The sequence below is a fragment of the Protobothrops mucrosquamatus genome, unplaced genomic scaffold (genome assembly GCF_001527695.2).
Source record: "Protobothrops mucrosquamatus isolate PMUCROS unplaced genomic scaffold, P.Mucros_1.0 scaffold3375, whole genome shotgun sequence".
Taxonomy (NCBI): domain Eukaryota; kingdom Metazoa; phylum Chordata; class Lepidosauria; order Squamata; family Viperidae; genus Protobothrops; species Protobothrops mucrosquamatus.
In genome coordinates, this window is record NW_015389359.1 from 69,764 (window position 1) to 95,305 (window position 25,542).

The 25,542-nt window shown below is 42.5% G+C and overlaps 1 protein-coding gene across 1 annotated transcript in view; it reads right to left on the reverse strand.

Annotated features, from left to right (window-relative positions):
• Positions 1-2,154: 2,154 nt before the first annotated feature.
• The window catches only part of LOC107297546 (ras GTPase-activating protein 4), a 34,344-nt gene continuing 10,956 nt past the window's right edge, over positions 2,155-25,542 (reverse strand). The window contains exons 4-18 of the mRNA XM_015826907.1: positions 24,156-24,237; positions 20,279-20,370; positions 19,407-19,524; positions 18,215-18,368; positions 16,756-16,820; positions 16,533-16,645; positions 13,530-13,722; positions 12,875-13,012; positions 12,363-12,507; positions 11,113-11,282; positions 9,495-9,632; positions 7,881-8,016; positions 4,849-4,969; positions 4,136-4,191; positions 2,155-3,144 (exon numbers count right to left, since the gene is read on the reverse strand). Of these exons, the coding sequence (XP_015682393.1) occupies positions 3,008-3,144; positions 4,136-4,191; positions 4,849-4,969; positions 7,881-8,016; positions 9,495-9,632; positions 11,113-11,282; positions 12,363-12,507; positions 12,875-13,012; positions 13,530-13,722; positions 16,533-16,645; positions 16,756-16,820; positions 18,215-18,368; positions 19,407-19,524; positions 20,279-20,370; positions 24,156-24,237 (1,858 nt within the window). The 3' untranslated portion in view covers positions 2,155-3,007. The remainder of the gene's footprint in view (positions 3,145-4,135; positions 4,192-4,848; positions 4,970-7,880; positions 8,017-9,494; positions 9,633-11,112; positions 11,283-12,362; positions 12,508-12,874; positions 13,013-13,529; positions 13,723-16,532; positions 16,646-16,755; positions 16,821-18,214; positions 18,369-19,406; positions 19,525-20,278; positions 20,371-24,155; positions 24,238-25,542) is intronic.

Here is a 25,542-nt window from a genome sequence, read left to right on the forward strand (position 1 = left end):
CTCTCTCCGAAAAACAGGCAACATGTTATTTGCCTATTCATCAATGTAGTCATACATAGCATCTCTTCACAATATTTCAACCCCACCCCCTTGAACTGCTTTCTTTTTCTTTACAAATCTTGACTGCAAAACAGTTCCACCTTCAGCTGCATGAAGTCTTAACCTCAGTTACCTAAATGCTAATGAGCGCAGCACATCCAGGCCATAAAGAATTAAAAGCCAAAGTACCCCAGTTTTACAAGGCTATTTCAGCATTGGGTAAAGAAGGCACGGTCAGTCAAGTCACCTCATTACTTCTTGGATTGCAAGCAGATGCTGGAATATCAGCTGAGCCTCCAAGTCAGGATCCAAGGGATCATTCCATTCCCGCAGAGTAACTCCATGCCGAGTTTTGTCACAACCAAGACCTTCAAAGCAACGAAGGGATCACTAATGTTGGAGAATTATCTTACTGACAGCCCTACAAAGTCCCAAGCCTGTTTACATGCAGGTAGTCCTTCACTTACAACCACAATAGGGGCCAGAAAACTCATTAAGTGAGGTGGTTATTAAGTGAGGCGTCACGTGACCACACCAGATTTTCCAACTCTTTTTTTACTGCAGTCGTTCTATGAATTTCCATAGTCATTAAGCGAGACATCATAGAATGTGATTTATGACCTTCTCTGCTGGCTTTCCCATTGACTTTGCTGGTGGGAAGCAAATGGCTGGGAAGGTTGCAAATGAGGATCACGTGACCATGGGACGCTGCAACTGTTGTAAATGTGTGACGGTTGTCCAGCATTTGAATCTCAATCACAGGAACTCTGTGATGGTTGCAAGCATAAGGGCCGGTCACAAGCCACATTTTTCAGCACCGTTGTAACTTTGAACAGCCACTAAATGAACCGTTGTTAAGTGAGGACTACCTGTAATATATTCCCAACNTAGGGCGCGGCGGAAGGAGGGGAGATCCGGGATCACCCGGATCTCTGGGGGTAGTTCGTTCCAGAGGGTGGGGGCTCCCACCGAGAAGGCCCTCCCCCTGGAGGTCGCCAGCCGGCACTGTCTGGCTGACGGCACCCTGAGGAGACCCACTCTGTGGGAGCGTACCGGCCGATGGGAGGTAATCTGCGGCAGAAGGCGGGAGGTAATCTGCGGCAGAAGGTAATCTGCGGCAGAAGGCGGTTGTTGTTGTTATACTATTACTATTATTATCTGCAATCTTACTAAGAAAATTTCTCCAGGCAAAGTATTCTCCTCAAAAGGAATACTGTAAAGTAAGGGAAGGCATGCTTTGGGAAGGATGTTGAAGTGACAGATTGTATTTATCACTGGGTACCTAGTTTCCCCTCACATGGCAGCTGTTTTTGTGAATAGCTCAGCAGACATCTTGCAAAAATGTCAAAAATTTATTTTCAGAATTCAAAAAAAATCAGCCCCAAAGGTTGGTGACTCCTGAGCATTTACATATGCAGTAACCAGTGACCTTCACAACACACTGCAATGGTAAAATGACCACATGCACAAGGTGACATCATCACAATGCTGCCTTTATTATTTGTGTCCCAGAGTATGATGTAAGTCAGTTGCCATGTTTGTGTGATGCGATCACATAGATTTTGTCATTTGCAATCCCACCCCTCCTATGGACATCCATACAAATACTTGGTAAATTTATTATAGTTGGTCTTCAAGGGTTATGTTTGGTGGATTTGCCTATAGACATAGATTTTGTATGGACAAGTATAATGAAATATGGAACTATTGATTATTCACTTAATTAGAGAGGCTGTTGTATTGTATCTCTGCACTAAGTTGGAAGTCACCTTTATAATATAATTTGTTTGATGTACATTTTTTACCATTTTTCACATGTTCTGTTATTTTCCTCCTCTTTCCCCTTTATTTTAGCTTGTATTTTAATGTTTGGGTTTGAAACGTAATATAAATATCTGTTAAAAAAAGAAAATAATAGATGAGTTCTCAGGTTATTCCTTGCTTCTGTTCTTGTCTCTCTGAGCTATGGAGACAAAGCGTTCATGTTTTTATCACCATGTTTTTAATCTCAAAATTTCCTCTGCAATTTACATGCTAATCTGATGTTCTTCAAAGGGAGCAGTTAAAAAATGTCAGACATTGATGGAGCCCATTTTTTTTTAAAAAAAAGCTTTATTGTACATTCAATATTTTGAGGGGCTTGAAGGGACAGAGGATCAAGGATAAAAAAATTGTGAAGCAATTCTTCTTTCCTCTTACCTATATTAAGACCAACATCTTAATTTGTCTTACTGTCTAGCTGCCAAAAAAGAATAAGACAGAGACATTGTTCTCTCTCTCTCTTTTTTACCTGGGTCAGATGCTGCAGCTGTGGTTTTTATATAACATTTGAGCACTTTGCTGCAGTTTTATGGTATTCCCAAAAGTTCAAATGTCCACCTCACTCACCCTGTTCTAATTCAGTGCAGCTTTTCTATGCATCAGAGCTCAGAATCTGGAAAATGTTGCTTCTTAAAGAAATCAATTGCTAACGAAAAAGTTCTGTGTAAAATGGGAAATGTTACTTCACAAGATTCAGACCACTAATGCAACATTCTGTGTTTTTAGAGCTACATAAGGAAAAGTCAGAAGGAAAAAAGATGGAAGAATGAAAGGCACAGAAACTCCACCCTATCACCCCCCCAACAGAGTAACTGCATTGTTGCATATTATCAAAAGCATCATGAGATAGAGAAACCCAGTCTTTTTTTAAAAAAAAAAAGAATTGTCCAATTCTGGTGGATGAACAGGAATAAAAGAGCCAGTCTCAATGATCCACAGAAACTAGAGGCCAAACAAACTGAATTACAGGAGAGGTCCCAAAAGAGAGGTTAGGACCTTCCGAGCACAGGGACAGTCCCTCCCATTCCATCTCAGCAGACAAAATTGAGTCCAGAGTGTGTAGTTGTCATTCTGGGGATGTAGCAACCATTCTGCTTGAACAGGGCAAAGATGGAGCTTGCCCCCCAAATGATTTTTTTTGTGGAAGTCACGTCTGCAGTTCCACCAAGTGATTCTGATTCTGCTGGGCCATGTCAGTTGACCGGGAAACCTCCTTTTGATACATTTCTTCTAAATTGTGTAGTATCTGGAAAAGCCTGATGGGGCTGTCAGCATTTTCAGGATCTGTAGCAAGAGAGATGGAGAAGAAGAGAGGGCAGAATGAGCTAGAAAGAGATATCCAAACCCGCTAATCATTTGATATTCCTAAAAGAGGACAGCTTTGATCTGTAGAACAACCTTTTTCCTACCAAGGACTACGTTTTCTTAGACTTAATCTTCAGGAGCTGCCTTGCAGGTGAGGCTGAAGGAAGCAATGGAGTACGGGAGTCAGAAATAATAATAATAATAATAATAATAATAATAATAATAATAATAATAATAATAATAATAATAATAATAATAATAATAATAATAATAATAATAATAATAATAATAATAATAATAATAATAATAATAATAATAATAAAAAGTTGGAAGGGATCTTGGAGGTCATCTATTCTAGTCCAACCCCCTGCGCAGGCAGGAAACCCTATACCATTTCAGACAAATGGCTGTCCAGTCTCTTCTTAAAAACTTCCAGTGTTGGAGCATTCACCGCTTCTGGAGGCAGGTTGTTCCACTGGTTAATTGTTCTGTCAGGAAGTTTCTCCTTAGTTCTAGGTTGCTTCTCTCCTTGATCAGTTTCCATCCGTTGCTTCTTGTCCTGCCTTCAGACGCCTTGGGGAATAGCTTGACTCCCTCTTCTTTGTGGCAGCCCCTGAGATATTGGAACACTGCTATCATGTCCCCCCTCGTCCTTGTCTGTTCACCTCTGGTTAAAGGTATTGTGTGGACACAGCACATTATGAACAAATGCAACCTCAACCTCGCTCTCCATTTCAACCATCTATTACTATTACTACTACTACTACTACTACTACTACTACTACTACTACTACTACTATTATTATTAGGGTTTGTTGCACAATCAGCCAGATTTTTGGACTGGATTTGGCATTTTTTATCTACCTATCTTCTTATTATTTAAATGTATTACCTCCCAACTCCAATGGACTCTGGGCATCAATCTAATTAAATTAAACTAAAATAAATTAAATTAATTAAAAATGTGTACCTTCTGTCTGGCGTTTTTCACTTTTTTCCAGCACTGACAATTCCATATACTTTTCCCTTTGGATGGTAAAAATAGAATAAGGTGAAAGTTAATAAGTTGTTCAGCAAACTTCACCAATGGATGCACTTGTGAATAGCAAGAAAAGAGACATTACACAATAATCCCCTCGAAACCTCAATGGTTTTTCAGGTTCCAGAGAGTACACTGTCAAACTGGAAAAAGCAATGTATCTCAAACTTGGCAACTTTAAGAGGGGTGGCCTTCAATTCCCAGAATTCCCTAGCTAGCCATGCTGGCTAGGGAATTCTGGAAGTTAAGGTCCACCCCTCTTAAAGTTGCCAAGATTGAAAAATGCTGCTTTAAGCTTTTAGTTTTTATCATCTTTAAATGTTTCTATCAGTTGGTTTTACTGAAGCCTTTATAACTGCTCTCTCCGAAAAACAGGCAACATGTTATTTGCCTAGTCATCAATGTAGTCATACATAGCATCTCTTCACAATATTTCAACCCCACCCCCTTGAACTGCTTTCTTTTTCTTTACAAATCTTGACTGCAAAACAGTTCCACCTTCAGCTGCATGAAGTCTTAACCTCAGTTACCTAAATGCTAATGAGCGCAGTACATCCAGGCCATAAAGAATTAAAAGCCAAAGTACCCCAGTTTTACAAGGCTATTTCAGCATTGGGTAAAGAAGGCACGGTCAGTCAAGTCACCTCATTACTTCTTGGATTGCAAGCAGATGCTGGAATATCAGCTGAGCCTCCAAGTCAGGATCCAAGGGATCGTTCCATTCCCGCAGAGTAACTCCATGCCGAGTTTTGTCACAACCAAGACCTTCAAAGCAACGAAGGGATCACTAATGTTGGAGAATTATCTTACTGACAGCCCTACAAAGTCCCAAGCCTGTTTACATGCAGGTAGTCCTTCACTTACAACCACAATAGGGGCCAGAAAACTCATTAAGTGAGGTGGTTATTAAGTGAGGCGTCACGTGACCACACCAGATTTTCCAACTCTTTTTTTACTGCAGTCGTTCTATGAATTTCCATAGTCATTAAGCGAGACATCATAGAATGTGATTTATGACCTTCTCTGCTGGCTTTCCCATTGACTTTGCTGGTGGGAAGCAAATGGCTGGGAAGGTCGCAAATGACGATCACGTGACCATGGGACGCTGCAACTGTTGTAAATGTGTGACGGTTGTCCAGCATTTGAATCTCAATCACAGGAACTCTGTGATGGTTGCAAGCATAAGGGCCGGTCACAAGCCACATTTTTCAGCACCGTTGTAACTTTGAACAGCCACTAAATGAACCGTTGTTAAGTGAGGACTACCTGTAATATATTCCCAACATATCCACTGAGATGGAAAAGCGTATGTCAGGTCCCCAAATCCTTATTGTCTTCCTTGCACATACAGTCTTGTGCTCTTGTTTTGGGGCCTGCCATTCTACTGCTTTTGCTTTCTATTGCTTTCTATTCTATTGCTTTCGCTGGGGATAACTTTCGCTTTCTGTTTTTCTTCTCCCACCTCTATCCACTTGAGAAAGAAATGTGTCTCCCTTATCAGGGAGACGGTTACAGAGAAACAAAACTGGAGAAGACCTTGAGATGCACGCCAACTGTGCCAGTTACCCGCACATGGTGCCACCTGTGGATTGGCTGGATTTCAAATGGACACTATGACTTTGGTGGGAGGAGAAAGATTGCTAGCTTAATTATACCGTTTAAGCAGGATTTTCCCCAGATCTCGCCTTGACTTCCCTACTGTCACTAACCCCTAATAAAAGTTTCCTTTTGAGACAATGCCTGATTCAAGAGTTCTGCTTTCTTGGGTGGTTAGCTGAGGTGGGTCCTTACACATGCCTAATAGGGCTTCTGGGATACCAGCTCCATTCTGGGTCAAAGGGCTTTACAATGGAGCAACTGCGAGCATGCAAGGCTCTTACCCCAATGCCTCCCCTACAGGGATGCAGCAGGAAATATTTTTCAGGAATATTTTTTCTATAGTCCCTGACTGGATCTGCCCTATTTTGAAAAGTCTTTCTTTCACTGGCTTCTCCTGCTCTGGTCAGGTTATGGTGAGCAATCACACCGACGGATGGTTTGAACAGACTACATAATGCTTTTCCAACATTCCACCAGGTAGAAAAGTATCAACATCAAGCACCAAAATAAGAGCAACCTGGATTATATGTTATAAGACAGTGATGGCGAACCTTTTAGAGACCGAGTGCCCAAACTGCAACCCAAAACCCACTTATTTATCACCGGGTGCCAAGTAGGCGTGGACCACTGGATGGGCGTGGCTGTGGTGGTCATGGCAGATTGGGTGGGTGTGGCCAAGGTGGGCGTGATTACCTCAATGTTGCTCGTGGGGAGGGACGCCTGTGGGGGCCGGGCAGGGTTGGGGGAGATCCAGGGGGTCTCTGACAGGTGGGGCGGTGGGCAGGAGGCTTGTCCTGCGGGGTGAGGTGAGGCAAGGCAAGGCAGGGCAGGGGAGCCATTGTCACAGGGCAAGGTGAGGCAGGGGCCGGGGCGGCTGCTGCCTGACACCATCGACCCCTGCATACAGAGGCCAGCGAGCATATGGGTGCTGGGATGCATCCAGCCATGTGGGACCTTGGCGAGTTAGTGGGTGGCTGGTTGAAGAGGGACAGTTGCCATCTCCGGGGGCATGGCGAGCGTGCCCACAGAGAGGGCTCTGAGTGCCACCTTTTGTATGTATGCCATAGGTTCGCCACCACTGTTATAAGACTACTTCAATATGATCAGATTTTGAAATAACTTTTTATTTTTATTTTTACGACCCTGTAATCCTTTGCTTCGGGGTGGGAATCAGGGTAACTGAAGGGAACTGAGCGTTTACTGGCCGGATGCCTTTCCTGATGCCTATTGCTGAGTTCACAGCAGATATTTTTTTTCTTTGCGCTCTGATAGAGAAACATCTGCTGCTACCTAGGATTGAACTCTCAACCTTCCAAGTCGGAGACGAGAGTTTTCACCTCTAGGCCACCTGCCGCTCCAGATTTTGAAGTAACTGATTCTGCATATTTACTTAATAGATGTGTGTGTGTGTGTGTGTGTGTGTGTGTGTGTGAGTGAGTGTACCGCAATCCTCGACTCACAAGCATTATTGAGCCTGGAATTATTGTTGTAAGTTGTGGCACTCATTAACCGGGTCACCATGTGATCATGCCTGATTTTGCAACCTTAAGCAAATGCCCTGTTATTAAGCGAATGCCGCAGTTGTGAAGCGTGACCATGGTTGATAAGTGAAACTGCAGTCTTTAAACAAACCCATTTTCTTCAATGGGAATTTTTCACTGGAAACGAGATGTAAATGCTGGAAGTTGGCAAAAAATGCTGAAAAGTACAGTTATATGACTTCGGGATCCTGCAAACAGCCATAAACACAAGCTGGTTGCCAATTGTCCAAAATGCAATCACATGACCATGTGTGTGTGTGGGGGGGGGGCAGGAATTCTGGAACCGGGTTGTAAGTAGCTCTGGAAAGGGCCACGGTAAGTTTGAGTGGTTGGCAAGCGAGCGATCATTACACAAGGAGTAGCTGTACATTTTTCTTTTCTATACTTTGGGTAGTTTTTCTTTTTTTAAAAGCACTCTATATCTTGATATATATTGAAATAAACTTAAGGAGAAAACATTGTGATACACATACCCACGCCCAGAGATATGGGAAATATCAAGGGCAATACAGTAGCGTAGCCAAAGGATGCAATACCTGCTTTGTCCTTTTGGTGGCAGCAGCTCCATTTTTCTCCTCTGAAAACCCCTGGATGATAGGAGCATAGCATTCCCGCGTTGTTCCCGCAGACTTTCCGTAAGGCTGAGAGCCACTGGCTCAGCTCATTCACACACTGTAAACCAAGGCAAGGCAGAAAGACATTAATGCCGTGGATTCTTCTGACCAGATGTAGCCAGGGCCTTTAACATACAGTATTTCCCCCTTTTCTGCCCTACAATCAGGGAAACAGGCTCAGACTGTGGTTTTTCCCGTGCTGTACACTGCAAGTCAATAGAAAGCAGACTGGACATAAAAGTCAGGAAGCCAATGTTGATTTGTTTCAATTCCCTTAAAAGATCCATTTGACCTTCAGTCTTGTTCATTGTGACATCCGTACACGAGAGAATAGAAATGTAACAGGATGCTTGAACCATAGTTGATACTGAAACATGCATATTAAAATTAACCAATGATAAAATGCAAATATAGAATGGAATTACAACCTGATTCACACCTGATTCACCTGATTCATTTGTTTTCCAAATTTATTTGATACAATGGTTTCATGGTCTAATTAAATGTCAATGCCTAATATAGGTTATCTCAACTGGATTTAATTGACCCAGTGTTCAAAGAAGATTATAATTAGCTAGAGACAAATCCTTTCCTTTTTGAGGTGGATGGGGCTAAACTAATTTAATTGAATAAATTCCTTTCGTGGTATGTTAACTACTTACTGGAGGGCTACCTGGCCTTGTTATCAGTCATTACCGAGACAAAGACCTGGAGAGGAACTGCAAAAATGGAACTTCTCTTGGTATTCTGCCTCTGTGATCACTTCTTTTCATCTACTGCAGTCAAATCTTTCCATGGTGGTGTTCATCCTAACTGAAACACCATCAATGAGTCATCCTAGATTAGCTAAGCCGAACTGATGCTGGATCATTCTCATGATCCAAATGAGGCCTATGCCAGGGGTCTTCAAACTTGGCCCTTTTATGACTTGTGGACTTCAACTCCCAGAATTCCTCAGCCAGCGTGCCTGGCTGAGGAATTCTGGGAGTTAAAGTCCACAAGTCATAAAAGGGCCAAGTTTGAAGACCCCTGGCCTATGCTGTTGTTAAACTCTCACAAAAAGCGTCTTTCAACTTAAATTCATCTCCTGGTGAAATCATTGATACATCCATACTTTTCTTGATAGCAGAATGAAATTAGTTTCCTGCTGTCTTCTTTGGGGACATTTTGACTACAGCCCTGAGATTTCCTAGTGGTTTCCCTTCCAGGTATTTACCAGACCTGCTTAGTTTCTAAACCCAAACCAAGAAGGCCGGGTGCTACACCTGCTGGGGCCAAGTATCAACGGGGTGCATGTTTGTTTCTCCTTAAAACATTTTGATTCCCTTGCATTTTATTTGAAAGCATCTCTCAGGTTTGCAGATGTGAGAAACTGCTGGATTCTTTGCATTTGTTTGTCTGATTTATATAACTGCTCGCCTCACAAAACAAGTGGCATGTCGCATCTACCAATACAACTTGTGTCGTGTGGTCACCCACACGAATCCTTGCTTCTCCCTCCCCATCCAAGCAAAATGTGACTTGTTGTGTCTCCACCTTGCACTGCAGGTAAGCTGTGTCTTCTTGCCCAGCATCGTTAGTGTAGACGATCTGCATGACATGGGAGATGCCAAAACTCTTCTCCTCTACCTTCTCAGCTGCCCGGATGCTAGTCAGTGGCACGAAGGAGCTTTTCTGAAAGGAAATCCCATAAATATATATATATATATATACAGAGAAGGAGAAGCCTTGAATCAAATGGAAACAAACTCTGTCTCGCATTCTGAATCCAACCAGATGCTTTTAGCAGCCTTTTCCTAGTAGTCACTAGTATTCTGGAGTAGACCGTCCCTAATCATGGAGATTCTATATATCATCACAACAGGTAATACCTAGAAGTAGAGCTTTCTTCCTCCATGAATTTGACAAATCCTCTTCTAAAGTTTCCCTCAAACAGAAAACACTTAAAAAGGTAGAGGTTTCCCCTATCCAATCACGTCTGACTCTAGGGGTAGTGTTCATCTTTATTTCTTAGCTGAGGGAGCCGGCGTTTTCCAGAGACAATTCTGTGGTCATGTGGTCAGTGTGACTATGTACCGAGGTGCACCGAATATCTTTAACCACTGAGCCACCACATCCCCCAAAACACATAAAGCTACTCCAAAATCATTGCCATCGAAAACATTAAGTGTGGCTGTTGGCCATCCAGAAATATTCTCCCCACTATAGAAGAAAATTGTACTATCACGCTGTCATATTCCATCGCTAACAATCAATTAAATTCTGAGCTTGCTTGAAAGTTATTCTTCTTCAGCACAATGTCCAAAATCACACCATGAATTCAAGCCTCCACACTCCTAGTCCAACGTTCTTATACTACATTGCTTCAAGGGCCTCAAAGATTTCATTGATTATGTGCCATCAAGTTGTTGTTGACTCCTAGTGACTACGTAGATAGATTATATCCACAATGATCTATCCCTAACCTGGTCTTTTTAAATCTCCCAATGGTTCCCCTCCATTGCCACTGCAACTGAATTCATCCACCTTGCAGCTCAGCATCCTCTTCTTCTCTTCCCTCCCATCTTTCCCAGCAATGGTACCTTTTCCAGAGAGATCAGTCTTCACATAATAGCAATACCAATAGCACTTAGACTTATATACCGCTTCATAGTGCTTTACAGCCATCTCTAAGTGGTTTACAAAGTCAGCATATGGCCCGCCACAAACTGGGTCCTCATTTTACCCACTTCAGAAGGATCAACCNAAGTCCATCAGGATCAAACTCCTGGCAGTAGGCAGAGTGAGCCTGCAATACTGTATTCTAACCACTGCGCCATCACAGCTGTAACGTGTCCAAAGTAGAACTGGAAGTTTTGAAGAAGAGACTGGACAGCCATTTGTCCGAAATGGTGTAGGGTTTCCTGCCTGAGCAGGGGGTTGGACTCAATGACCTCCAAGGTCCCTTCCAACTTTATTATTATTATTATTAATTTGAGCCTGGCCATTTGGTTGCTACTTCAGGGGAGAGACCTAGCTTCTGTGATGATTGGCTAGCCTTCATGGGCACTCCTTCCTTGGACTCCCCAACTTATAGAGGGTTTCAAGAGAAGTGATTTCAGCAAGGAACATGGCCAGAGCCTCAGGTGGTGGCCAGTCTCTATCCTTTACCTACCTTGGAGTTGGGTGTCTTGGCGCAGGTAAGAGCCTCATGCGTTAATGAGAAATGGAACTTCTTGAAGGAGAACGAGAGGAGAGGCCCCTTGCTTCTTGCCTTGTGGATGAAGAGGTACCCCTCTTTTACAACCTGAGGTTGCAGGGAAATGGGCTTCTGCAGGTCTAATTCTGTAATTCAACATTCACGGCAGTCAACGCAAAATATGTGCATGTGTTTTGAATGAGCGTGAAATAACAACAACAATAATAGTAATAATACAAGTTGCCAGAAAATCATGAGATATAATCTGCTGCCCTCATTGCTAACCCCAGTCCTGCTTATATAGTCTCTCTTCTGGCTTGTTGTTAACTGGGGAAGTCCCTGCAGAGTGTCTTACTCAAAGCCACTAGTGAAGCCATCTAGCTTTGCTGCCCTCCCCTCTTTGGATGACACCAAGGGTGGGAAACCAGGGTTGTTCTGGATTGTATAACTCTATGTAACCCTAACCAGAGAGCATGTATCTGTATGTTAGAATATCTGGCATTTATTGGGTTAAGTGCTGTCTCCTTAAGAGATGGCTTATGGGAAATGTAGTTTTAGCTAATTAGCTATCCCATATCAATGGGTCAGTGGGAGGAGTTCTAAAGGGCATTGGGAGACTTCCTGGACACAAGCCAGACGGGAATGCCTTTGTCTGAGAGAAGCATGGGCCATCGGATGTCACCAGATGACCATGCTTTAACGCTATAAAGATGCTATGGAGAAAGAGCATCATTCTTTCACCTATAGGAATGAACAAAGATGTATTTTCCAGAAGTAACAACCACAGCATAAATGCAAGCAATCTCTCTGATTAAATGTTTTTGTTATGAAATTATTCCTATTGAGTTTATCTATCTGATCTGATTTATAAGGCGTTTTAACTCAGGATCAGTATAAGGGTCATCCACAAGAGTTTGCTATTTTGGTCATCAGCTTTGCCTTTGTCCTTGGGAGGCAAGCCCTGCACCTTTTATATATGCATGTGATGTCACAACATACATACAAAAGGACTGTGGATCACTTTTTTCTGAGACTGTCATAACTTTGAACTGCCATTAAACAAATGGTCATAAGTTGAGGACTGCCATACTAAGAAAGAAATGGGATAAGGCACTAAATTTCAGATACCAGTAAACCACCATCCGGCTGATGGCTCAGAGAAAGCGCTCTGCCGCTTGTAGTAACCAGAACATTTCTTAATTTGTTTGACTTTATCAAGCATTTACCCTCTTTCTCCTCCGTGTCAATTAACTGCAGGATGAACTGCTTCATCTGGGCAACACCGCGTTGAATGGTGGCTTGCAGAGGGGCCATCCATGCTTCCTTGGTGCGGCTGATGCTTGTGTCCATGTTCCCCACGTTTTGGACAGCCTGGCCCAGCAGAAAATCGGAACAAGTCACCACAACTCAAGAACAAACTTCACCCAGATTGAGAAAAAAAACCAGCATGGTTTGCAGCGGAGAGAATGTTGGGATTAAGGGGAATGAGATTTAAAAAGCCACTTTGCACTATCCAATCAGGAGTCGTGCTTGGGGGAAGGGGAGGGGAAGGAGGGCAGGGCAGGGCAGGGCAGAGGAGGGGAGGTGAGGGGGAAGGGGAAGGGGAAGGGAGGGGGAAGGGGAAGGCAAGCAAGTTGAGATGAAAGAAGACATTAGAAAAGAGAGCAAGAGTCAAAAAAGGACCCCCTTTGGACATCATTGGGCCATTAAGAGCATTTCTTCTGGGACCAGGTCTTACCTTGGCCAGCAGAAGCAGAGCCCGGCTGGTGTGAGCATCGGCGTGCTTCTCCCGTAAGTGGAAGAGTTTGGGAGACATAATGGCTGGAGAGAAGAATCGTAGGCAGAGGAAGCTGGTGATGGCAATGAACTTCACATTCTGCAGGTGCCGAAGGATACAGTTTTTGAAAAGGGATGGGAACAGACCAAGGACAAAAACAATCTGACAGGCAATACCAAACCTCTCAGTTTGTCGTCTTGGAGAAAAGGAGAATGGTAGGAATAAGATAACAAAACTAGAAATGAAACTAGCCCTTCCTTAGCATAGTGCAGTGTTTCTCAACCTTGACAATTTTAAGGCATGTGGACTTCAACTCCCAGAATTCCACAGCCAGCAATGCTGGCTGTGGAATTCTGGGAGTTGAAGTCCACATGCCTTAAAATTGTCAAGGTTGAGAAACACTGGCATAGTGGTTAAAAACACATTCAAATCCCTGCTGGAGGGGACTGTAAGATCCTGCGGCTTTTCTTCCCACAAGATCTAACAAGTTGCCTTACCTGACAAAGAAGCAGAAGACTTACAAAAGAATTTGTAACTGCAAAGAATTTACAACATTATAATCCCACATTCCTGGGAGGGGACCGAGGTTAAGTTAGAAGAATGCTGCCCAACTGACCTGATTCTTCTCCTCGGGGAACCGTTCTCCAACTCTCTTGAAAAGTAGCTGAAAAGTGGCACGGATGACAGGAGGACACATCTTGGCAGACCTGGTGATGGTGTTCAGTAGGTCAGTCAGATAGGACTGAAGGAGCTGGCCGCTCTGCTGGATCACCTCACTTTCACTGTGGATCCGGTGAAGGCTAGAGCATCTGAAGCAAGAAACAAAAATAATGAAATAACTCAGAACTCCCTGCGTGCCATTCAGAGCCATGTTGGATTACCCAAAATGCAGTATCCAATCAGATTGATGTCACGTTCAAAATGGCTGCTTCATGCTCCGAAAGCATGAATAGCCCGTCAGTCTGATGGCGAGTAGCAGGTGAATGATTGATTACATCTTCAATGGCGCAGTGGCTAGAATGTAATACTGCAGGCTAATTCTGCTGGCTGACGACTGCCAGCAGTTCGGCAGTTCGATTCTCACCGGCTCAAGGTTGACTCAGCCTTCCATCCTTCCCAGGTCAGTAAAATGAGGACCCAGATTGTTGGGGGCAATATTCTGACTCTGTAAACCGCTTAGAGAGGGCTCTAAAGCACTGTGAAGCGGTATATAAGTCTAAGTGCTTTTGCTATCATTAGAATCGGAGGAGGCTCTTTATCAGTTTTTCTTAACCTTAGCAATTTTAAGTTGAATGGACTTCAACTCCCATAATTCCCCAGCTAGCAGGCCATCTGGAAATCTGGGGGTTGAAACCCAGACCTTTTAAAGTTGCTAAAGTTGAGAAACAGTGCCTTAGCTGAAGCTCTAGTAGAACTGGTGCTGGTTCTTCAACCAGGCAGCCAGGCTTCATTTCCAAATATTTTCCTCCTGTAGCTACATATATTTAAGGAGAAAAACAATGCAGAGAAATGGCTAATTAATATTGACTTATTGGAAGAATAGGAAATGACTACTTAAAAAACAACGACACAATTCACCATATTTTTCAGAAAAGTAAACATGCTAATTAAATGTGGCAAAAAGCCTTTGCTGGTTCATGCTAGATAGATTGGTATTGTCTTACTTCTTCTCTGGATGCACTAAAAATGCGCATCTATCTATCTATCTATCTATCTATCTATCTATCTATCTATCTATCTATCTATCTATCTATCATTTATCTACCTCTATCATCTATCTACAGTCTCTCTCTCTCTCTCTCTCTCTCTCTCTCTCATCTATCTACCTCTCTCATCTATGTATAGTATCTATCTATAGTATCTATCTATAGTATCTATCCATCCATCCATCCATCCATCCAATGTGCATCTATCTATCTATCTATCTATCTATCTATCTATCTATCTATCTATCTATCTATCTATCTATCTATCTATCTATCTATCTATCAATCATTTACCTACCTCTATCATCTATCTACAATATCTCTCATCTATCTATCTATCTATCTATCTATCTATCTATCTATCTATCTATCATCTATCTATCTATCTATCTATCCATCTATCATCTCTATCATTTATCTACCTCTATCATCTATACAATATCTATCTATCTATCCATCCATCCATCCATCCATCCATCCATCCATCCATCCATCCATCCATCCATCCATCTATCTATCTATCTATCTATCATCTCTATCATTTATCTACCTCTATCATCTATACAATATCTATCTATCTATCTGTCCGTCCGTCCGTCCGTCCGTCCGTCCGTCCGTCCGTCCGTCTATCTATCTATCTATCTATCTATCTATCTATCTATCTATCTATCTATCTATCTATCTATCTATCTATCTATCTATCTATCTATCTATCTATCTATCTATCTATCTAATGAATCTTTCTCATTCATTCTATAGAGCCACTATAAATGCTGTGAAGGAACCAAGGCCATTCCATATTCAAAGTGTCAGCGAAATACTCAATGTAACTTGTCTACTAGCCAGAAAATTCAAATGTTCTAAAATTATGTTGCCTGATACATGTTTTAATCACAACACCTCAAGCAATAAGACAATGAGAATCACCTCTAGCAACCACTAGGATTCAAGATCTACTTTATTTCCTTGATAAGCAGGTCTGGTTTTTATTATGCATAATTATATAAATCCTCCGTACTTTGCATTTTTTATGCCTGAACAGCATCCAGGTAATGAATTTCAATATCTGACATTGATAGAACTTTCTTTCTGTCTTAGGCACTAACATGCTGGTAATCAAGATTTCTTGCCGCACTTGATTTTTTCTATAAAAAAACCCCCTATTATTCTAATTTAAAATATATTTAAAATTGAAACTGGCTTATTTCAAAGAAACACACCAACTTTATTTCCCAGAATGCATTTGCGAATCAAACCAGCCATTTTTGAAGAACTTGGGATGGAAAATAGCAATCTTGGAGAACAAGAGGCCCCAACCTCCACTCCAGTTTGCATTCTGGTAAATGGGAGGGTTGTGACTGATAATGCTCATAAGGCAGTGGTGGCGAACCAATGGCACGGGTGCCAGAGGCGGCACTCAGAGCCCTCTCTGTGGGCACATACACCGTTGCCCCAGTCCTAGGCCTTCAGCTGGGTTTTATAAAACCTTTTCGCTTTAGGCCTCCGCCGCCGTGTGCAAAAAAAAAAAAGGTTCAATCAATCAGTCAATTTCAACTTCTCGCGGGGAAAAAAAATCTTGCAAAGTTGGAATTGATTGATTGAACTTTTTAGTCCCACCCAGTCTGCCGTTACCACCGCAGCCACGCCCACCCAATGGGCCACCCCCCAATGGGCCACCCCCAGCCAATGGCCATACCCACCTGACACCCAATGATGCATAAGTGGGTTTTGGGTTGCAGTTTGGGCACTCGGTCTCTAAAAGGTTCGCCATCACTGTCATAAGGGCTGCCATTTTGTGAAAGCACCCACAACCCCTTCTCAAAGTTTTGTGCCCACTGGCTCAAAAACCCTTTGACTATAAGTCTCTCCTTCACAGAGAGGCCTCCCCACTGTTGCTCCTTCCTTCTTCCTACCCGATCTCTTTGCTTTCCACTTTGTTGGGATCTAGTTCGATGTATCTCTTCTCTTCAAACACTCGGTTGATTGATGGCCTAAGGATTCGATGGAGGTATTGCATACCTGCCACCTACAGAGTCAGAGATTAGGGAGAGATTAGATTAGCTTCATAATCAGGAACTGGCAGGAAGAGCCTCCCACCACCCATCATAGAAGGAAGACAGAACCCCCCAAAGGTACCTTCAGAAATGACTCCATAGACTTAGAAGCTAGAGAGTTGCTCCGAAACAACGTGTTGGGTTCAACTGAAACACAGAGAGTGGTTTATGATTGGTCACTGAACTATATACCCTTTCAACCACTTCATCTTGTTTTATGAAAAAAACCAGGATGACTTGCTATTACATTTTAACCCTTGAAAGAGTCAAGCCCTCTTTCATTGGCTGTCTTCTTTGATTCAGCTATATCTTTCTCTTAGATCAGGGGTAGGCAACCTTGGCTCTTTTATGACTCGTGGACTTCAACTCCCAGAATTCCTGAGCCAGCCATGCTGAGGGGAAAGGGAGAGGTTTCCAAGCTGAGACATGCTGGCTCAGGAATTCTGGGAGTTGAAGTCCACGAGTCATAAAAGAGCCAAGGTTGCCTACCCCTGGCTTAGATGATAGAATAGCAAAAATGATTGTCTGAAATGAATATGATATTCATCTTTGCCATCACTGGCTTTCAAAGACTTTTTTGCCAACTCGGAAGACTTCCCTCTTTTTCATATTGATCGCTCTCTTCCCTTTATATCTTATTTCAGATATTCTCTCCTCTTTGCATTCTCTTTTCTGTAGCTTTTGCTGCCCATCCTACCCACCCAGAAAGCTTCTAAATACCTTGACGATTCCAAATTGAATGCAAAGGAGTTAGACCACAACTAAAACGACCACAATACGTGTTGGGATTAAAAGACAAGATAGGACAGACAACTAATAAACTGAATTGGGCAGGTTTAGCACGCCCATTGGCTGTATTTACACAAAATGCTTTACATCCAGGTTGACAAAATGCATTACATAGCTCATATAATATGATGTACTAAAATGGGGAAAAAAAGATTTAACACAGTGTCCTGGTTTACATGCTACACATTAAGATATCACACTGAACCACAAACTACTTAACACTACTAGTTTAGCTATTGGTCTAGCCCAGGGGTAGGCAACCTTGGCTCTTTTATGACTCGTGGCCTTCAACTCCCAGAATTCCTGAGCCACCATGGCTCAGCTTGGAAACCTCTCCCTTTCCCCTCAGCATGGCTGGCTCAGGAATTCTGGGAGTTGAAGTCCATGAGTCATAAAAGAGCCAAGGTTGCCTACCCCTGGGCTAGCCTCTTCGAACCCACATCCCACCGTTCATGGTATTTAATTTATTACATGTATAGCCCATGAAAATCAGAACGAACTCTTGGCAATTTATGTGACAAAAGCAGTATTAAGATATCCATGGTTTCATTAACAAGAAGAAGAATTAAAACAAAATCAACATCCCCAATCACACAGACACACACACACACACACCAAGAAAATGGCAGGAACCTATCCAAGCAGTCACCAGGAGTTAACACTGACTCAAAGGCTCCCTCCCACCCATGCTCAAAATCATAGTATAAAGTGATGGGTAGGGTAAACCCCTTCCCTCCTGCCCTGGTCCTTACAGGTTCTGTCCAGCTCCAGTTTGACGAGGAGGTCCAAGAACTCTTTAATCAAGCCTTGGCCCAGGAAGAGCTTGACCAGGTTGACGGCAAGTTCCTGTCTGCATTCAGCTGTTGTGGTCTCATCAATCAGGGTTATTAAGTGCCCTTTCTCGTTCTGTAAGGAGAAGAGTGTGGGCAGAGGAAATACATTTCATGGAGAAGTTAATGCGCATTGATTCAGAAGGGGAGGGAGTATTTTTTCATAAAAACTTGATGTGTCACTTTGAACATAATCTTCTGCATTCTCTGTTTTATTGAGCACATTATATTACATACACAGTCTTTGTGCAGCTGCCTTCCATCCCAAGCCACCCAAGAGTCATAAATAGGAGCCAAAGATATTTTCCTGCTTAAGGCAAAAGATGAAACATTGATGAAGAGTCTCAGTCATCCACACAGAGTTATCCAGAAGTTGAATCGTGGCAGCTGGACTTCTTTTCGTTTTTGGTGTGAAATGTTTTGCAGCTTATCAAAGCAGCTTCTTCAGTCTGAGAATCTTTATCAACAAAGAAGCCACTCTGATAAGCAGCAAAATGTTTCAAATAGAAGAAAAGTATCCCAGTTGCCATGATTCAAACATAGCCCTTCGTTCCACGTAAAGAAATTACTCCATCAGCTCAATTTTGCTTTAATACAGTATTAGCAATAAGGGAGGATCCACCACCACTCCCGAGTGCAGTGAGCCAGCCAGCTGAGGAGGTTCAGAAAAGACTGTGTGGCCTGAAGAACTATATTCTTCAAGAGGGTGACTGGGAGGCTCAGATGGAACGGCTACAGAACTGTGCTTGTTGCCTCTTTCAACAGAATCACAACACCAGCACTTCACTCTGCCTAATGGTGGGGTTCTGTTGTGAACTAGGTTAGCATGAGAGAACTACCTGGTCTATGACCACCCGAGGATCATAAGAAATCTTTGGAATAAGAACTGGGGGCTCCCAACCACTCCTTCTCCAGGGACAAGAATGATACAGGTTCTTAATCAGTGGAAGGACTTGCCTCCAGAAGTTGTGGGTGCTCCAACACTGGAAGTTTTTAAGAAGAAATTGAACAAGTATTTGTTTGAAATGGTATAGAGTCTCCTGCTTGAGAAGAGGGTTGGATTAGGAGCCTCTAAAGTCCCTTCCAACACTGTTATTCTGTTTTTCTGTCTCACCTTTATCCCTGCTTTAACTTCCTGGCACAGCAGCTCCACAAGAGGCTGGTAGTAGATGGATGGCAGAACCATTTCATCCCGAAGCTGTACCTGGAGGTGTAAGGAACCTAGATTCCCTCTGAAACACAGGGAAAAATAAGGATATTAGATATACCTTATACGTTGGTTACCACCTAGAGGCATTTGGGGATGGTAGACATATTTCAGTTTTAAGGGTCTATTGTGGATGATCTCATGGAATATTTCTCATAAGCATCTCCACAATTATTCTCAAAAGGAGCAAAGTTGATCTCAGGCACTTCTCTTAGCCTTAGGGCAGTGATGGCGAACCTTTTAGAGACCGAATGCCCAAACTGCAACCCAAAACCCACTTATGCATCGTCGGGTGCCGGGTGAGTGTGGCCCATTGGCTGTGCGTGGCTGTGGTGGTAACAGCAGACTGGGTGGGACTAAAAAGTTCAATCAATCAATTCCAACTTTGCAAGATCTTTTTTTTCCCACGAGAAGTTGAAATTGACTGATTGATTTAACCATTTTTGTTTTGTACAAAGTGGCGTAGGCCTAAAGCGAAAAGGTTTTATAAAACCCAGGTGAAGGCCTAGGACTGGGGCGACAGCACACGTGCCCACAGAGAGGGCTCTGAGTGCCGCCTCTGGCACCCGTGCCATAGGTTCGCCACCACTGCCTTAGGGCAAAATTAACTAACCAGACAAAAAGAAATAACCCTAAATAAAAGTAGACAAGATGAATCAGCTCAAGACACTGTAAGGCAACTTCCAACATTTTTGAGGAAATCCCCCTAAACTTCCAAGATGCTCCTAATTTTCATTTCTCCATTGATAGCCTGGTGAGCACTAAGAATTAAGACTTACTCATCCAATCTTGCCTTGGATTTGTCTGGGCGGAGCAAAAACCATCCTTCTTCTCGCTGGACGGCCTTCAGCCTTTGGACATTGAATATCACCTGCAGATCAGAAAGAAATGTCCAAAGGAGTTGGTGGGCCTCCAAAAGATGTTAACCATCCAAGATCCAGTGATCAAGTAGCAAGTAGCAAGTAGGTGATGGGATAAGCCATTTCCCAATTGTTTCTTCCATGTTAATTCTTGGGATGGGAGGAAGCTCAGTGGTAGAGGAGATGCCATGGAGGCAAAAAGGTGCATCCTACTTTTCAAGGCAGGGCTAGTATAGAGTCCTAGCAAATTAACACTTTATTATCAATTGTCCCATTCACAAGATCCCTGAACGGACAGGGGAAAAGGCAGGAATCAGTCTCTATGAAAGATTCTCCCTGCTCCAAGTCACCGCCATCAAGTGCCCTTTAAGAGCCTCTGTAAAGTGTGATTTTTGATTTCTTTCAAAATAATGTTCACTGTTTTTCTACTCATATGGCTTGAATATTTTGAGATAATGTTTTTCAAACTTGACACCTTTAAGATGTGTGGACTTCAATTCCCAGAATTCCTCCAGCATCCAGCTGGCTGGAGAGTTCTGGGAATTGAAGTCCACAATAAAGTTGCCAAGTTTGAAAAACATTTGCTTTAGGAGGATTGGGAGGGTATAAATATTTGCAGTAATAACAATGACCCAGCAGATGGCAGCACATGGTCAACCTTATTTGGGCTAAGAACTTCAGCAAAAGTCAGGCCTGGTTAGGGCTTTGCTTGTTTGTGCAGACCAGTTGCTGGCATTCCACGGCCCGGTACCAGTCCACGGACCTGGGGTTGGGGACCCCTGTTGTAGGATGTCTGAAAAACCATCCTGGGAGACTGAATATCAAACCACTTCTTTAACTTTGCAAGAAAAAAATGTGAACCCGTGAAGCCAAATTGATTTTGTTGGAAGTTTTTTTCTTTTTTAAAGAAGTCATCATTGTTGTCATCAACATCATCACTATCTTGACCCAATACAAAGTGCATGCTTGTGTCCATATAAGCAAGTTGTTTGAGTTTATTATTTATGTTTATTGTTTCTTGCTTGTGTTTTATCCTCAAAGCAGCCCAAAATTATGTATGTGAGTTGGGTGGCTGCATAAATCAAGAAATAAATACATCTGTTTTGTCACTGATTTGCATCCAGTGCCTATTGCCCAAAACTGAAACACCCATCTCTCTCTCACAAACCCCCTTTTCTGGCAGACCCCCCCTCATTTTACAACATCACCAAGGTCCCTTCATAAAAGATGCAGGCAGGTGGCCCAGCCAAGTCACAGTGTCTCATCCTGAGGACCCTCTTTTTTTTTTTTAACAAAATTTTATTAAGTTTATATAGATGAGGAAAAATAGGAACAATACAGGTATGGTAAAGGGAAGGGAGGAAGGAAAGGGGATAAGGAATTAGGGTAAAATAAGGATAGGTACAATCACATATTTCAACAAACAAGCTACCGTCCGGATCATAATAATGAGTAAATATCATATTCAACCATTTTTACCAAAGCCTAGACTATAACATATTAAAAACAATTAGTAAACAAATACATTGATCTATTAAGTAAACACTACTAATAAAATCTCAAAAAATCCTAACAATCAAAAGTAACAAATGAAAATCATTAAATCAGTAAACCTCTTAATGAGTCAAATGGCCAGGGAGCCTCTTAAGAGCATGTGGGGAGGGCAGGGGAGGGGGTCTGGCCCCAGTTCACTCCCTACCATGCTTAACGATAAGAGTTGCTTGGAGCCAAGACGGGTGGCAAATAAATCTAATAAATAAACGGTAAAGATGACTCTGCAGTGATCTAGTAACAAAGGAAGGCAGTCTGCTTTGTGGTGCTGTGACTCATCATGAATTACGCAGNGCATCCAGTTTTGGTCACCGCGATGTAAAAAAGATGTTGAGACTTTAGAAAGAGTACAGAGAAGAGCAACAAAGATGATTAGGGGACTGGAGGCTAAAGCATATAAGGAACAGTTGCTGGAATTGGGTATGTCTAGTTTAATGAAGAGAAGGACGAGGGGGGACATGATAGCAGTGTTCCAATATCTCAGGGGCTGCCATAAAGAAGAGGGAGTCAAGCTATTTTCCAAAGCGCCTGGAGGCAGGACAAGAAGCAATGGGTGGAGACTAATCAAGGAGAGAAGCAATCTAGAACTAAGGAGAAACTTCCTGACAGTGAGAACAATTAACCAGTGGAACAACCTGCCTCCAGAAGCGGTGAATGCTCCAACACTGGAAGTTTTTAAGAAGAGACTGGACAGCCATTTGTCCGAAATGGTATAGGGTTTCCTGCCTGAGCAGGGGGTTGACTAGATGACCTTCAAGATCCCTTCCAACTTTACTATTATTATTATTATAATTGCGCTGGCTGGGGAAGATGGATGGAGGGTTCTGGTTAAATGAATCTTTGGAGGCTGACCACTAGGGAAGGTCACAGCCCTGATGCATGCAACACCTTTCCCTATTTCAGTCCACTCAACATTAGCACCTACAAGTACTCCTTAACATATGACCATTGGTTTCATGGGGTTTCAAAGTTATGATGACCCTTGGAACAAGTAACTATGGTCTTTACTTATGACCACCAGTCACATGATCGCAATTCGGTTGTTTGGCAGCTGCCTTGTATTCACAACAGGTTGCAACATCCCATGGTAACATGATTATGCAAAAAAAATTTCTTGCAGTTTTTTGGCAAAACCTGCCCGTTAGAAAAGTTGGATTGGCTTAACAATCACTGTAAAACACGTTGTGAAATTCAGTCCAACTCAACTTGTGATCACAACAACTTACGTACAATGGACATTTTAGTCCCATTTGTGATTGTAAGTCGAGGACTACTTATAGTAATGGAAGCTGTAGCAGAAACTTTCTTTTTTAATGATCCCGCTAGGTAGGCAAACAGAACCCTTGGCCAGTCACACACACAAACGCTTACTTTTGTGTCTCTATCTGTCTGTCTCTCTATCTGTCTGTCTGTGTTCTATCTATCTATCTATCTATCTATCTATCTATCTATCTATCTATCTATCTATCTGTCTATCTGTCTATCTGTCTATCTGTCTATCTGTCTATCTATCTATCTATCTATCTATCTCTGTCTATCTGTCTATCTATCTATCTATCTATCTATCTATCTATCTATCTATCTATCATTGATCCATCCATTCATCTATCTACCTATCTATTATCTATCTATCTATCTATCTATCTATCTATCTATCTATCTATCTGTCTGTCTGTCTGTCTGTCTGTCTGTCTGTTTATCTGTCTATTATCTATCTATCTATCTATCTATCTATCTATCTATCTATCTATCTATCTATCTATCTATCTATCTATCTATCTATCTATCTATCTATCTATCTATCTATCTATCATGTGTGTATTTATGGCTGGCCAAGGGTTCTGTATATTATAAATACTTTTTCTAGGGCAGCAAGCCAAATCTCTCCAGACTGGGAATTATGAGATTTGACACTTTATGTATTTCATTGAAGTGTTGAGTTTTTAAAAACCTTTTGCACTTTGTTTTTGCTGAATTTTTAATTTAAGCTGCCTTGGGTCTTTCCAACGGTCAGTTTTATACATCTAATAAAATAAATCTGTGGAAAAAATGATCATAAAATTGGGTGCGACTCACTTAACAACTGAGCAATAGAAATTCTGCTCCCAATTGTGGCCGTAAGTCAAGGACTGGCTGTAGTATGTTGGGCCTTAATAAATTGTAAGCCAAAGTTGGATAGAATCAACTTCAGTTTCAAAAACTGGCGTAGTCCCATCTTCTTCTTCTCCCCACAATCTCAACTCACCGAAGTCTCCTGAATTTTGCTGTTATAGCGGACTCTGACAAAAGGATCAGAAGCGCCATTCCGATCTTTCCGAGCTAAATCCCTTGAAGGAAAAGGATAGAGGAGAAGGAAGGTTACAGCTGCTGAAGGTGCCATTTGCATGAATATACGAAAAAATTAAGACACGTTCAAGTCCTGAAAAACTAAAGTCTGCCATATACTTCTGGCAAACCCTTGAATACGACCTGGAAATTGTGTCCAATTCTGGGACGCTGCCTGGACCAGGCCCTGCAGTTTTCATGTCAAGGTTTTTCAGAAGTGGTTTGCTATGGCCTCATTTCTAAGGCTGAGAGAAAGTTGACTTTGTGCCTAAGACAGGATTAGAACTCTCGGTCTCCTGGTTTCTAATCTGATGTTTTAACCACTACACCAAACTAGCTCTCTTAACCTTGCAGTACCCACGATCAAATTGGTGCATTTCCACCTGCAGATTCTTGTACACTGTCAAGAAGACATATCCACTCTTGAAGAATACAGGAAATCTAAGGGCAAGTCAGTCTTCTAGAGCAGTGGTCCCCAACCTTTGTGGCTTGGCACCCCGGCTAGGGGAGGGGGGAGAGAAGGGAACCGGGTTGCTTGAGTTGTGGGCCCGTGTGTACATGCAGCTTAGCTCACGCAAGCAGCAGGCCAGCATCCACGCGCGTGCACACACAGCTCAACTAGTTGAACTGCATGCGTGCTGGCCCGCCACTCACGTTGCCCGGTTCCTCTCTCTCCCCAAGCTGCGTGAGCTGCGAACACACACATGTGCACCAGCCCGCCACTTGCACGAGTTGAGCTGTGCATGCACATGTGCGCCACCCCACTGTTCACACAGCCCGGTTGCAAATAGGTCATGGCCCAATAGTGGACTACGGCCTGGGGTTTGAGGACCCCCGTTCTAGAGAATTCTTATACCAATAACTCCATGAAGATAGATAACAATCTGCCTCCTTTGGGAATCAATACTTTAGTCTTGCAAGCATTATTTATTTTGTTTTGTTTTGATAACTGTACAAAATGGCGTTGTCCTGACTTCCTTGTGATTTCCAGTATGTCCCTCTAGCTCTGAGCCCTTGAAAGATTGCAAATGTTCAGACACACTCTGTTTGGTTTTATCTTGCCCACCCCATCCAATTGCCCCTGGGTCTTTTAATTGCAAGAGGGTTGTTTTTTTCTGACTCTAATTACACAGGTCTATAAAACAGGAAGATCGCCTGGGAGCCCTGGAGAGCTGTATTACTTGGACAATAAACAAAGAGGAATTTTGAGAGTCGTGTGGTTCAGAAGAATGGAACACGAATGAACAATGGTAAAATCTTCAATAAAGGCACAAAACTTTCTGCTCCAGTGTGGTTCCTCCAGAACC